This window comes from Gavia stellata, unplaced genomic scaffold, assembly GCF_030936135.1.
Source record: "Gavia stellata isolate bGavSte3 unplaced genomic scaffold, bGavSte3.hap2 HAP2_SCAFFOLD_38, whole genome shotgun sequence".
NCBI classification, from domain to species: Eukaryota; Metazoa; Chordata; class Aves; order Gaviiformes; family Gaviidae; genus Gavia; species Gavia stellata.
The window spans coordinates 702,966-716,939 of record NW_026776490.1 but is presented as its reverse complement, the minus strand read 5'-3'; the positions used below and the strand labels follow the sequence as shown (position 1 = coordinate 716,939).

At 46.5% G+C, this 13,974-nt stretch overlaps 1 protein-coding gene across 1 annotated transcript; it reads left to right on the top strand.

Moving 5' to 3' along the window:
- The first annotated feature begins 657 nt into the window (after positions 1–657).
- LOC132321021 (syntabulin-like) lies at positions 658–13,703 on the top strand. Its single transcript, XM_059834628.1, is given in 9 exon segments — positions 658–700; positions 7,004–7,106; positions 9,000–9,207; positions 9,451–9,465; positions 10,199–10,329; positions 12,291–12,807; positions 12,838–13,205; positions 13,207–13,408; positions 13,653–13,703. Coding segments are annotated over 9 exon segments (1,638 nt in total).
- The last annotated feature ends 271 nt before the right edge of the window (positions 13,704–13,974 follow it).

The following is a 13,974-nucleotide window of genomic DNA, read 5'->3' as shown; positions in this document are numbered from 1 at the left end:
ATCTTGACTGAATTTTTAAATAATTGCCTCATTTTCCCCCTATGCTTTTCTTTTCTTACTTTTATTTGAAGTGAAACTGCTAGAGAAAGTCATAAAAGGCTAAGAAGAAAAGAAACACATAATTCTGGTTAGCACTTTTTTGTGTGATCACAGTGAACCCAATTGCAGAGTTTCCTTCAGGCAAGCAAAACTCTCCTCTGTAGGGCTGTTGAGAAAATTGGCAAGTGGCCCATGCCAACCGAGGAGCGATGCTGGGACACAAAGTATAGAAATACAAGGGTAACTATTTATTCCTGTGCCTGAGGTGTCCCAGCCAAATGGGGGCACCCCAAATGGGGTTTGACGCAGGGTTCTTCTCATCTTGGAGCGTTCATGTACAACACGATTTGAGTAATCACCAGCACCCAGAGGACGCTGGGAGAGTTTCAGAGATGTGCTAGAGGGGCTGGGATGCTGGCGTTGTTTTGGTTGCCCAGGGGTGTCTTTTATCCTGCTTAGTTTGATGGCGTTGATTAATTCCTTTTCAAATTCTCCAGAGCCTTGCATACTACTGATGTCAAACCCGTTAGGCTATAGCTGCGCAGCTGCCTGACTCCAGTTCTTTGGGGAAATGTTTTCTGTAGCTCAGTAACAAACCTGCTAAGTCAGAGGTAGATGATGTCGGAAGTTCTTGCTCTGAGAGAGGGCTTCAGTTTCATGGGTGAGTTCTTTCTGAATTCTGAAAGAAGTTCCCTGACTCCTTTGATCCAGCCTGCTGAACTCAGTCCTTGCTTCCTCGCCCCACCTGCTCGAGATCATAATTTTTGTGAAAATGGAGACAAAGGATTTGTTTGAAGATCCTCTACGTACAACTCAAAACGGGAAATCTCCCTGCCTGCCTCCTGACTTGCCTCCTCCTCTCCATTCTTTTTGTCTTTCTGAGGCTGAAGACTGCTCTAGTTCGATTTCCCTGGACGTTTGTGGTTCTAACGCTTGTCATTCTATTCCTGCAGTTCTTCTCCCTGTGACACGGCTAACTCGTCCCCATTCCCGACTGCCTTCCTCTCCACCCGCTGGAGTTGCTTAAAGAAGACTTTGGTTCGGAGATCTTCCCCCCAAAACCTGAACGAGGTGAGGGTAAAAATGCGTCTGCCAGACGGCCAGTGCTGCTTCCAGAATTGCCCCTGGTATCTTTTGTTTTGTTCTCTGCTCCCTTTGCACGTGGGACTGTGGCCTCTCCCGTGTTGGTCTTTCTGCCGCTGAATTGAACTAGAAATCATCTGGTAGCACTGAGCAGAGCTTTTCAGTGGCCAGTGTGTGCAGACCTTCCAGAGCACTTCAGCTCCAGTCATAAATACCAGACTGGCCAGCATGGGCCTGTATGTCAGGGGAAGGATCCATACAGGAGATGTCTCTGGATCTGGCAGCCTTACATACTGCTGGACTCTGCCTCTCTTGAAAATGGCGATTGCCTGAGCCGTTGGGCAGCTCCTTCAGGCTCTGTAGGGGAAGAGAGCGAGCAGCAAGGTCGTGTTCTCGAGGATCTCGGCTTGAGAATGCCGTTTATGGAAGAGCCTCCTCCTAGACCTTGTCTCTTACAAACGGCTTGCTTAAGCAACCCTCTATGGTGCAGGCTGCCTGGAGACCTTGGGAAGGACCCATTGCTCGTGACCAGCTGTTTCTCCATCCCTGTGCTTGGCGTATGGAAGCTGCTCTCAGCGCTGATGCTGGGAGGTCTGAGGCCTTCTGTAAAAGCTCTCAGTTCATCTGCTGGCTCTGGTTTTCCCAGACTGTGCATCAAATACAGCTTTGTTGAGCCTCAGGTGGGGCTCTTGTTCTTGTCCAGACTTTTGCTCTGACACCATCAAGTGCGGAGGACTGGGATTTTTCAAAAGCATCATGTTTCTCTTTGGGCTTCCTGGGGAGGGGTTGCAGTTGTGCAAGGCGTGTTGGGGAGCTCAGTCTTCCTTTGGGATGCTCTCTGTGGGACAGGACAATTGCTTTGAGCTGCCTGTATTTCTGGAAGGCTTACCCACATTTGCCTTCCATCGGAAATACTGCTTAGTGGCACTTGTTTTTAATTAATAAAAAAAAAGGGCGGGGAGGGAGGGGTGTGTGAATAGCAGAGTGCGAGTGTACAGTGGATGATCTTCTCCTGCTTGGAGTAAATGGTTTTATAATGAAAAATATCCCTTCAGTGTTCCAAAAATCAGTTCCCTTAAAGATTGAAGTGCTTGCTGATGGATTCCTGGCTGACAAAATCCCCTCCCAGCTTGCTTCAATAGGAAATCCTCTTTAAAGTGGCATTGAGATTATCTGGTGTGATTTCCTTCAATTAATCATACTTGTCTAACGCCTGTATTTTTGTTCCTAAATACTAGGATCAGAAGTTCATAGAAACATCTTCTGTGTCTGCTTTAAATGAGTTAAAGCTCTTGTCATGTTGGGTTGAGGGTTTCTAATGTTATTTTTTCCTCTTTCAGAGGGAGATGAACATGCACATCTCGCCCTCCAGGAGCGAGGACGCCATGTCCGGGTTCAAGCCCGTGCTATCCTCAAAGCTTGCGTCCTGGAGTTGGGCGTGGAGGGGCGTCACCCTGGGAAGGTGTGGTGTGCTGTAGCAGTTGGAGCTGTGAGGTCTGGAAGGCACCAGCGCTGTGAAGTCTGGTGGGTGGTGGTGGGGTGGATGCGGCTGTTGGGGGTCCGTCATTTGCATAGCCCCGCCCTCCCCCGCACGCTTCAGAACGTTTGGGTTCCGGTGGCAGTTTGTGAGTGGTCCCTCCCAGTTGGCTCAACGGACCCGGCACAGCCAGTAGATCCCGCTGGAGCTCCTCTGTCTGGCATGAATCCCTCGGTGTTGGAGATTTAGAAGAGGTGACATTTGAATCTCCAGGTCTCCTTAGATGACCTTCAGGAGCTGTGGGCTGTGGGTGGGGACTGGCTCTCTTTCCACTTCCTAAGTGGAACAGCTTTAAGAGGTGAATCTGCCATTTCCCTTCTTCTGGGGGTTACGGGAGCTGTTTGGGAGGTGAGGGAGATGTACATTCACGGTCTTGAGCCAAATTGGATAGAGCAGAGATGGACTGTCATTTGTCTGACCTCAGTTGTGTATCTGTAATGTAGCTGTAATTGTCTCCGCCTGCAGAAGTGGACTGAGGTCCTATTTTGTTTTAAAGGAGATATAACAAATAAAATCAGTGACTCTAGTGCGCGGTCTTTCTGCCCAAATATGTAAGCATTTACTTTAGGATAAGGTAAGCAGTGCCTTGAACTCACTGGTTCTACTGAGTAACTCTCCGTTGTCTAAAAATGGGACCGATGTTGGCTCAGACGCGGGTGTCTACGTTAGAGACATTCATGTTTAGTCAGATGAATCCCACCCCAGTCTCCTGTGGTCCTCATCAGGTCTCTGACAGCTCTGCTGTTAGCCCTTATGGAAGCCAAGTACAGTCTCTGTCTCTTTTATCTCTCCTTTTTTGTTTGTTTAGGGTTTTTGGGTTTTTTTTGTTTAACAGAAAGGAAAGTCAGTCTTGGACATTCAGCTGCCGAAGAAAGTTGGTGTTTGAAGATCACGCTTGGATCTTTCAAGTAGGTCTAATTAGATGCCTTTTCCTCTTCTGTTCATCCCTGATAAGCTTAGGCACTCTCTGTTTGTCCTGTTTCTGAGGACCGCTGCCCAAGGCGCCTAGCATTGCAGAGGGAAATTTCTGTATCTCATTTCGCACCATGAATTTTGTTAGTCAGCAGGCATGAAGTATTTTTAGAACATAAGCTAACTAAATTGCACTGAAGTGAAAAAGGTGCTCCGTAACATCCGAGAGATAATTCTGGAATGTAATCGAAATATAAATATTTTGAGCAAAAGATGCTTTAAGAGTTAGATAAAAATTATTAGCATAGCGCTATTTTCTTTAGTTTGGATTTTTATAGTTCTTCGATTTAAAGTTTGAATTTAAACAAATTTAGTTGAATTGATGTGGAAAACATGTTCAAATAGCCAAGCATTTCTTTCAAAGGAGAATAAGCTAAGTAGCACTTACAGTTTTGGCTTTGAAGTGTTTTGTATGTTTGAATGCAAATCTACAAGTTTGTGTTGAATTCAAGTGGCCTAGAAAAGTGATCTTTTAATTCTGTGTCGCAAATTTTATGAGCCACCCCCTTCTAAAAAATGATGGTTGCCGTTGCTTAGTGGAGATGTAGACAATTAGTGGTTGGGCTGTGGCCTCTCAAGACAGGTCTCTCCTTTTGTTCAGAAGACTCTTAGGCTGTAGCAAGCGCCCAGACGTCACAGCGAAAATGGAGGATGCAAAAAAGAAGTCAGCAAGTTACAAAGGAGGAATGGGCAAGTAAAAGGCAAAAGCCTGAGTCCCATCTGTCCTAAATAATGAACTGCTCAGCCCTGGGCTGGTGGCACAGGCCACCTGCAATTCAGGGTGTCAAGCACAAATATTCTGCAGTAAGGTACTTACCTCCTTCCTCACAGAAGGAGAAAAAAAAAAAAAAAAAAAAGGAGATGCCTGTCACTTAGTTCAGTAAAGGGAAAAGAAATTTCTATTTAGATGTGTGTGCAGGATGGACTTGAGGACAGAGAAGAAGGGCACCCTAACAGCAGTCTGCTGGGTAGACTGAGGTGATGCGGGGAGTCTGCTCCCAGGGAAGCTGTTCCCCTTCGTAGAATTCAGTAACTGTTTTGTTGGGGGTTTGAAGCCGAGTTCCCAGCAGGCACACCATAACTCCTTTCACTCTCTCTCTCTCTCTGGCCCGTTAATTGTCTCAATACTGCTCCAGATTTACAGAGAGTGGGATGCCCACCGTTAAAGGGAGGTTCTCGCCTCAGGATGCCTGCCACCTCGAGCATAGCCTTGCGCTTGGTCCATGAGAAAGCCACGGCTCTGACTGCAAAGCTGAGTGAGTAGGGGATGCAGAGATGGGACTTTTGCAGGGAGCGCCTGAGCCGCCGGGCTGCTGGACAGGGTGAGACCCATGCCAGCCAATTCATCTTTTAGCTCCACATGCCTTTTGGCAGAGATGCAGGTCTCGTGGGGATTGTGGGGACGTGCTCCTGCATCTGGAAAAGATGGCTGAGTTCTGGCGTAAGAAGGGCCCTGGGGTTTCAAGGTCAGAGTTGAGGCAGGTATGGAAGATGGCAATAGCTGTGATCTTTAGTCAAAAAAATTCCTTTTTGTATATTCAAGCAGTCTGGAAGATGAGTCAAAAAAGAGAAGCCGATGCTACACACACTGCACACTCTTAAGTATTTGTTTTAAATAGGCGTGAGGTCAAGCTAGAACATGTTTTGCAATTTGGGTATTTACTGCAGCAAATTTTCTGCTCTTTCTGACTGTTTTCTGTGACTTTTAGCTCGTTTCACCTCCACAGAAAGAAATACTGTGCATATGAAAGAGGCCGTTATGAATCTTCCCTTGGGAGATATTTTTTTTGTGCTCTGCTTTTAAATTACAATCTTTATTATTTATGCCAACGTTTAAAATAGCTTTCTGATTCCCTGGTTAAAGTATTCTGAACCTACTCCAGCTACATTTTACTATGCACAACTCCCACCAACCATCAGATTTTATTTCAAGTCATTTTTCATGAAATAACACGCATTGCAGCCAGAATCCTGTGTTGCTGTTAGTTACCTGGTTTTCTCTACAGTTTCTCTACAGTTTTCCAGCTGTGTTCCTCCTCCCTGTGTTGCCAGTATTTCTTTTTATCTTAGAACACACAAGTTCCCATCATCTCCCTTCCTAAACAGTGCCCTGTAATCGTGTTACCATTTTTGTTGACCTTTTTTGGGATTCCTGCAGGTTATTAACGCCTTTTTAATGAGAATCCTGGGATTGGAACTGTTTTCTGAGCAATGTTTACTCAGGAATTGGTAGATTATTCCCTGTTCTCTTTTCCTTTACATCCCCTATTTCTTTTTTTGTCTGACACCCTGTTATGTTCAAAGTGGAGCTATGGGAATAACTGATTTGGGGCTTTGCTGCCAAATCAATGCATTAAAGAAAACCTGTGTTTCAGACTGAACAGAGATGATACTCAACCTAAAATCTTTAGAATGACTGGGGAGATTTTTTAATGTTTTCACCCCTTTTTAAAAGAAGAAAGAAATTTGACAGTTTTCAAAATGAAAGCATCATTTCAGACAGAAAATAGAAAATTCTGGTTTTCCATTTTCTGGCCATGTTTGACTTCAAATCATAAACAGCTTCAGTGTTCGCTGACCTTTGTTCTTTGGTGGCCAGATTACTTCCCTAAAAGTATTTGTTTCCCTCAGAGTGATTCCTTTTAACACTTTTTGAGCAGTATTGAGTGCATATGTCTATATGTTCCTTCTGTTTATGTATCTCTATTTATGTGTAGGCATAGAAAGCAAAGCGAATGTCTTTATCTTAGTCATGCAAATCTCACTTATTTCATTCCACTGTGGTATAAGAGCATGGGGTAAGCGGTGGTTACTGGGCTCAAAAGTGGAAGCTCGACCATAAAGACCTCAGCAGGTCTTTGCAGAGAGATAGTGGTGGCATTTCGAACATTTGGCCCCTTTAAACACTGGGATTTTACTTGCATTTATGTACCTAGATATCTAAATCCTGGGGAGGTTGTGTTTTAGATGCCTTCACTCTATTTTTGGTTCTCATTTGACATCACAATTGTGTGTTCCAAATCACTGGGCTTCTGACGGAGCCACGTGAGCAGCCTCATTCACGTGCTGATGGCTGTGAGAAAGCAAACAGGTTGTCACAACAAATGTTCCTGGCCGCGTCCTACAATGGCTTCTGTAGCATGAGGGTTTTGTGTTCAAATGTTTTTTCTGCTCTTGTTGAAGTGCCGGTTCTGAAGACACGTTGAAAATCTGGAACAAGCCCAGCGCTTGTCCTCAGGGATGTTTGAAAATTCATGCGACTTCTAAAATGCACACAGGACGGACAAAGGAAGGATGCTTGGGATTCATTGTTATTTTGAAAACAGACTTTGAGTTATCATCATGTTTTTACTCTTCCCTTTTCCTTGCCAGGGAGTGAAGCCGATTTTAGCTCTTCAAGCAGCATGGGTGGTATTTCAGCGCCTGAAGTCCACGTGTCTGCTGCTGGAAGCAAAAGATCTTCTTTTTCTCTCAAGTAAGCAAAGCAATCTTTCGTGAATAGTGCAGGTGTCACTAGTGCAGAGGTAGACTACTCTGTAAGGTCTTGCAACTAATACAGACAATAGCAGTATTGTGAGTTTTAAAACAATTTGGGTGATGCTGTGCTCTTGGGCAGTACTTATGTTGATGAGACCTGTGATATGAGAAAGAAGAAAAAAAAAATACAAATGCTGTGTTTGGAGACCAAAACCAAAGAGTTCAAACTGACAGGACTGGTTTCCTGCCCTTTGTGGAAGAGCTGGCAGGCAGGCTGGGACTGGCAGTGGGATAGCCCTGTGCTTAAGGCACACACGTCTCCAAGGTTGCAGCTTGCCCCAGTGTACAGAGGTTGGCAGAATGATGCTTAATGAGCAGTTTCCTGTCTGTGTCATGAGACTGTTGGAAAAATAAATGTTACTGAAGTGCTCTCTAGGTTAAACCTAATAAGTAAAGGTACTGGCTGGGGGAGAAAGCAATACTAGATATAATATGAAGCCCTAAAATCACCTTACTTGCAGTAAGATGATGTATCATTTCATAGATTATTGTGCATTTAAATGTAACTTTACGTTAGAGCATACTGACCTACTTAATTGGACAGAAGTCCTCTGTAAGAATGCTCCTTCAAATGCGTGGCTGTGTTACGCACAGTCTGGGCAAATTCTGCCTCACACAAGAGTTGATGCTGTACTGTACCGAGTGGAAAGAGATGTCTCCTTTGCAATATGTTCTCTTTTAACTGTTTGGCTTAAGTCGCTGTGAAACGTTTCCACGTTGTCACAAGCCACAGTCCTGCACTTCGTTGTGAAATGGTTATAAAATGACCCAAATGGCAGCAGTGTGATGGAGGTCTGCGGCAGCCACTCAACCACCTGTTCCTTATAAACTGTTCCATTTTCGGAGAAGGGAGGAAACCAAGTCAGATGATTTTGAGAAGAGAGCTTGCTTCATAATTCTGTGGTATTTCAATTTTTATGCTTAAGGTTTCTCTTTTGCTGTCTGGATTTGCCTTTTACCATATTTTTTTGAAACCAGCCCTTCCGTTACAGTTTAGAAGAACAACTGGCATGAGAGGACGAAGTTAGCAGCGTAGTAGTGCAGAAGGCAAAGCAAGTGAGGAATGCCCCTCGAGAAGCTGTCCTCAGAGCACCCCAGCCCTTTGGCAGCTGTCAGGCAATGCAGATACCAATTGCTGTCAAGCACACAGTTGACAGTCCGATTATTTAGTAAAGAGTGGGAAAAGAAAGGTAGATATGTATGAGGGCAAACTGGAAGGAAGAAAGAAAAGGCTGTGCTTTTTTAATACTCTTTCAGACTGCTCACAGTGGGTTTCGAACTATATCTAAGCAAGTGAATAGCTGACAATGGCAGCTGAAGCAGCCGGTATGCCAAAGGCAGGAAAGAACAGTGGCTCAACCAAAATCTGTTTTCACTGCACGCTGTGATCCTTCAGGCCGCTTGCTGAGGAGCTTGAAAGCAGTCTTACAGCAAACCTCCGTGGACAGGCATCTCTATGCAGACCTGGCTGGGAAAGGCTGAAGTGTGGTTCTTTTGGCACTAATCCAGGCTGCAGTTCTCTCATTACTTAATGGAGTCAGAGGTTCAGGGAACGTGGATGATCTGATGGAGTCACTAGGAATTGTGCTATCCACTGAGAAATGTGAAAATGGCTGAGGTTTTCCTAGATCACGTAATTCAGACTGAGTGCCCCACAGTCAGTGAAAGAACGTGCAGTGGCTGATGACTTTGGGACTGACTTTCTTCACGGCCACTCACAGTTACCTGTCTGTTTTAGTGTTTAGACAACTTTGTGTGTAAAATAAGACACATAATGGGTTGCGTGATGAGGATAATCCAATATGCCTTAACCGTGTTGCTTCCCGTGCAGTCGTGGCCCTTATGGTCAGAATAATGGATCCTTATCCTACAAGTCCAGAGCCAGCCCACCTGCTTCTTGTGAAAAGGACCCTTTGTCAAGACTGGGCAAAAGCCAGCTGAGTCCTGCTAACGTCCGCCAGAATTACGGGGCTTCTTCAGCCAGCAGGAGCAAGCCAGGCTCATGCAAAGGAAGCGACAGCAGCTCAGTGATGAGGCAAGTCTTTATTTCAGCATGCCAGTGTTCAGCACGCTGACTTACGGTCTCTGCACGGTAATGTGGCATTGGCTGTCTGGGTTGCCGTGCAGGTCAACTTGCTCCTCAGCATAGGTGTGACTCCTCATATTGGTGGCTCGCCAGTCAACAGGGTGCTCCATCCCCTGTAAAAGCTTTATTGTTTCAGCACTGTAAAATTCAAGGTTACTTTTAGTCAAAGCCCGTTATAGTTGGTTTTCACCCCAAGGCAGGCTCCTTCATGTGGTTTCATGGCATCAATTCCCATGTGGATTTACTGGTTCTTTTGTATAAGGGTCCTTTCGCTTTGGAGAGTCTTGGATGGGGTAGTATAGAAAATATGATACACTCAGGTGAAAATTCACCCTGCCCAGCCTTAGGCACCTCTCTGTGCAGTTTCCCGTACAGGAAAGAAAACAGATACCTGTCAGAGCATGCAACACGTATTGCAGAGAAGAAATTGCCACCACGCTGCTGCTGTTGCCCTCTCTCTCTCTCTCTCTCTCTCTCAGGCGACTCAACAGCCAAGCATGTCAGATATGCACCTAAAGCCAGACAGGATGAATCTAGGTTTCAGGGTGCTCAGCTTCCTACCTCACATGTGGAGCTGAACGCAGTCCCTACACTACCTCACCTGACCGTGTCTGCAGCTGGGTGCCTTTGCCGGTGGCCCGGCTGCCTGCCCTTGGGCACACCACCTGTTTAGGGTGAGGGGTTGGCTGCGTGTTTTAAAGTTAAGTGTCTCCCTGCACTGAAGACAAGAATAACAAATACCAAATTTTGCACTAGAGCCACAAATCAGCCATTTCCTCAAGTACTTTGATTTGCCGGAGGGAGTCACTTGTGCAGACGGTGAGGAGCCCCAAATGAGTCAAGCTTTGTATTAGTGTATGGGATGCTTTTCTTTTTGCCAGGACTTAAGAACTGTAGGAGTGATGTTATGTGATGGTTTGATTTTTTTTTTTCTTGTCACCATTTCTTGTGGTGACAATCACAGCATGAAGCCAGAAAATCCAGAGCAGTGCTTGACTCCTCTGCAGCAGAAGGAACTTACAGTGCGGCATTTGAAAACAAAGCTGAAGGAATCTGAGAGCAAGCTTAAAGAAAGGTATATTTCACTTCAGAAATCAGAATTAGAAAGACTAATTCAGGAGCAATTAGGGGTGGGAATCCTGAATGTTTTTACTCATTTCTGGACCACATAAAGTCTTCATTAAGAAATTTGAAATATGATCAATCTGATTAGGTTCGTTTCAGGTAGTTCAGGTTTCATAGCGTGCTCCGTGAATACGTACCATGCAGTTTAGTTATGAATATGGCTGCCTCTTTTCCCTTTTCTGAACTTCCCTAGCAGAATGTTTTTAAAGGGTCATTTTTTACCAGTCTGATTTAGCATTGAGACCTTTTCTACATAAGAGTTTCGACTTGCAAGCATGTTATTACCTTAGTCTCCTGTTCTGCTTGATTCAGTGAAAGATGACTACAGCTGTCCCCCTTCTCCCCTAATGAAAGAAAAGCTCTTACACCAACCAGTGTGCCCACTTGTGGTTTTGTCACTTAGATACTGAATTTTTCGCAAGAGCCCTTTGTATGGATGCTGAGCAAAAAAGCGGCAATGTGCATTCCACAGCAACAGACGTCATCTCTGTCATCTCTTTTACTAAAGCTGCGCTCTGAGAGCTGGCTCTCCAGCACACACAGCCCAGGCGGGCACAAAGGGGTGTTTGAGTGGAGCCCCAAGGCAGAGTCCCAGGGACCCCTTGGACCAGCTCGGGATAGCCCGACCTCTGCATCTGGGAGGGCTGGATCTCAGTAAGGGCCCCCTCTCCCCACTTGCTTGCAAGTCAAGGCAGCAGCCTCTGGCTCCACGCTGGGCTGGGTGGGTGCAAAGCAAGCCAGATGCCTGCAGCCCCGAGCCTTCCTGCTGTCTGAGGCCAGTGTTGGCTCTGGCTGTACGTGACAAGCTGCTGGCAGGCACAGGGGACGCATCCAGGCAGCAGTTCCTCATTTCACAGAATCACAGAATCATTAAGGTTGGAAATGACCTGTGAGATCAGCTAGGCAAACCATCAACCCCACACCACCATGCCCACTAAACCGTGTCCCACAATGCCACGTCCACACATTCCTTGAACACCTCCAGCGATGGTGACTCCACCACCGCCCTGGGCAGCCTGTCCCAATGCTTCACCACTTTCTCAGTATAGAAGTTTTTCCTAATATCCAACCTGAACCTCCCCTGGCACAACTTGAGGCCATTTCCTCTAGTCCTGTCACTAGTCACCTGGGAGAAGAGACCAACACCCACCTCTCCGCAACCCCCTTTCAGGTAGCTGTAGAGAGTGATGAGGTCTCCCCACAGCCTCCTCTTCTCCAGACTGAACATCCCCAGTTCCCTCAGCTGCTCCTCATCAGACTTGTGCTCCAGACCCCTCACCAGCTTCGTCGCCCTTCTCTGGACACGCTCCAGCACCTCAATGTCTTTCTTGTAGTGAGGGGCCCAAAACCGAACACAGCATTCGAGGTGCGGCCTCACCAGCGCCGAGTACAGAGGCACGATCACCTCCCTGCTCTTGCTGGCCACACTATTTCTGATACAGGCCAGGATGCTGTTGGACACCTTGGCAACCTGGGCACATTGCTGGCTCATCTTCAGCCGGCTGTCAATCAACAGCCCCAGGTCCTTTTCTGCCGGGCAGCTTTCCAGCCTCCAGCTTTCCATTTCCTCCAGGGTGAGGCAGTAGGTGAGATGTTAAGCGCTGCACTGGTTGGACCTTACCTAGAGCCAGCACTTGCACCTCAGAATGTCCAGGATCAGAGCACAGCCCACAAGGCTGCTGGCTGTGTGGCGAGGTCGGTGACTCTAGTTAGCAATCAGCCGGCGTGTCTGGGCAGCCGACTTACATCTCTGCCAGCTCCGTTCAAGGCAGCAGCAAGTGCTGCATGGAAAAGCTTGCTTCTTTCTTGGAGCATCTCCGCAGCATAGCCATCCCAGTGCAGTGGAGCCTCATGTTGACCCTTTAACTGACCGGTCAGCAGAAGCTTTATAACTTTTTTATTTTGCTACAGGGAAACAGAAATAGAAGAACTCAAAGCTCAGCTGGGACGGATGAAGGAAGACTGGGTTGAGGAAGAGTGTCATCGTGTGGAGGCAGAGCTGGCCGCCTTGGAAGCAAGAAGGGAAGTTAAACAACTCAAGCAGGTTATTGAAAGCATGAAAAACAGCTTGGCTGAGAAAGACAAAAAAATGCAGCAATACTTCATAGACATTAGCATTGAAAACAAGAAACTGGAATCTTTGCTGCAGAGCATGGAGATGGCTCAGAGCAGCTCTGTGAGAGATGAGCAGTGCCTGGAGTACAGGTGTGACTCAGAGGGGAAGCCGTTGGTGTTGTGTGCCACAGTGCCAGACAGCCTCACCACAGAGGACCAAGCTCTGAAGGAGGTGGCAGATAGTGGGCTGCTTCTTAATGAGGGCACAGCTAACGGGACTGATTCCTGTGAAGACAGTTTGACCACCATAACCTCTGAGTTGAGTGATCCAGCTCCCTCCAGTTCTGCTCTGAATCAAGAGATGCTTGAAAATGTTCTGGATGAGAAACTAACTTCTTTCCAGGAGGAGGAGAAAGTCAGCAACGTGATGGTGGAACAGGCCATCCAGACTGACGTGGTGGCATCTAGCCTAGATGTGGAGCAGCTCATTCAAAACATCTTCAGAGCTCAAGATGCCTGTCCTCTAAGCCCACCGTCTTCACTGAAGGAACTGGGTGAATTTTCTCCTGGAAGGTTCAGTGACTCTGGTATCGTAGTGGACTTAACTCCAAGTCATCTAAACGCTGCCATCCTTTTGTCACCTATGGAGTCTCCATGCAGGAAGGTGGAGCACGGAGTTAATGAAAACTATTTCGTGAAAGAACGTGATTTTACAGAACCTCATGATGATGAAGCCTTTGGGTATGTCAAGACAGGAATAAAGAAGAGATACTGTAGCAGCCCCTGTTGTACCAACTATCCTGTGGGCTTTCCGTACTCGGAGAGGAGGAACAGATCCCGTTTACAGTATTGGAGCATTGCTTTGTGTTTGTGGCCTGGTGGCCCTGCACTCTACACCATACACCCTTCGAGATGAAAACCTGAAGTCCACTCCACCCCTGGGCACTGGCTGGCTGAGGCAGAGAGAAAGAGGGGTGAGAGAGATCATAAAAAGTTATTGTCTATTCTGATAGTCCACTATTTTGCTCCTGACTATTTGATCGGCATTATAAATTGTTTCAAAAACACGTTTCTTGTTTCAAAATGAAAAAGCTGAACCCTGTAGTTCCACAAGATGGTTTTAACTGGTGTTTTTAACAGTACTGCTGCCTACAGAAATAGTCTTCCTGCTCCCAGGCACTGTGTCTCTCCCCTGTGCTGATGTCTTTCTGGTGCCAGCACATCTGCACAGCGAACATGACCAGGGAAATCAAGGAGAATTACAGCTAGCGCTCTGCCATGTTTGTTTGCTGAATTAGCTTGAAGCTCAATCAGTTTCCCTGGCCGGTTCACTGAGCAAACGTACAAGTGCTTTGCACTGGCTCAAGGGTAGCACGAGATGCGCGTGGGAACAGATGGCTGGAGAAAGGTGGGGTATGTCTTTAGGCAGCACTAACCTGAAACATTTGTGAAACTACAGTGTTAAGTGAGGGACGTGGAGACTGGTTCCCACTAAGGGTATCACTCATGTACTCCAGAAAGGCTGCTAGTGTTTACAATT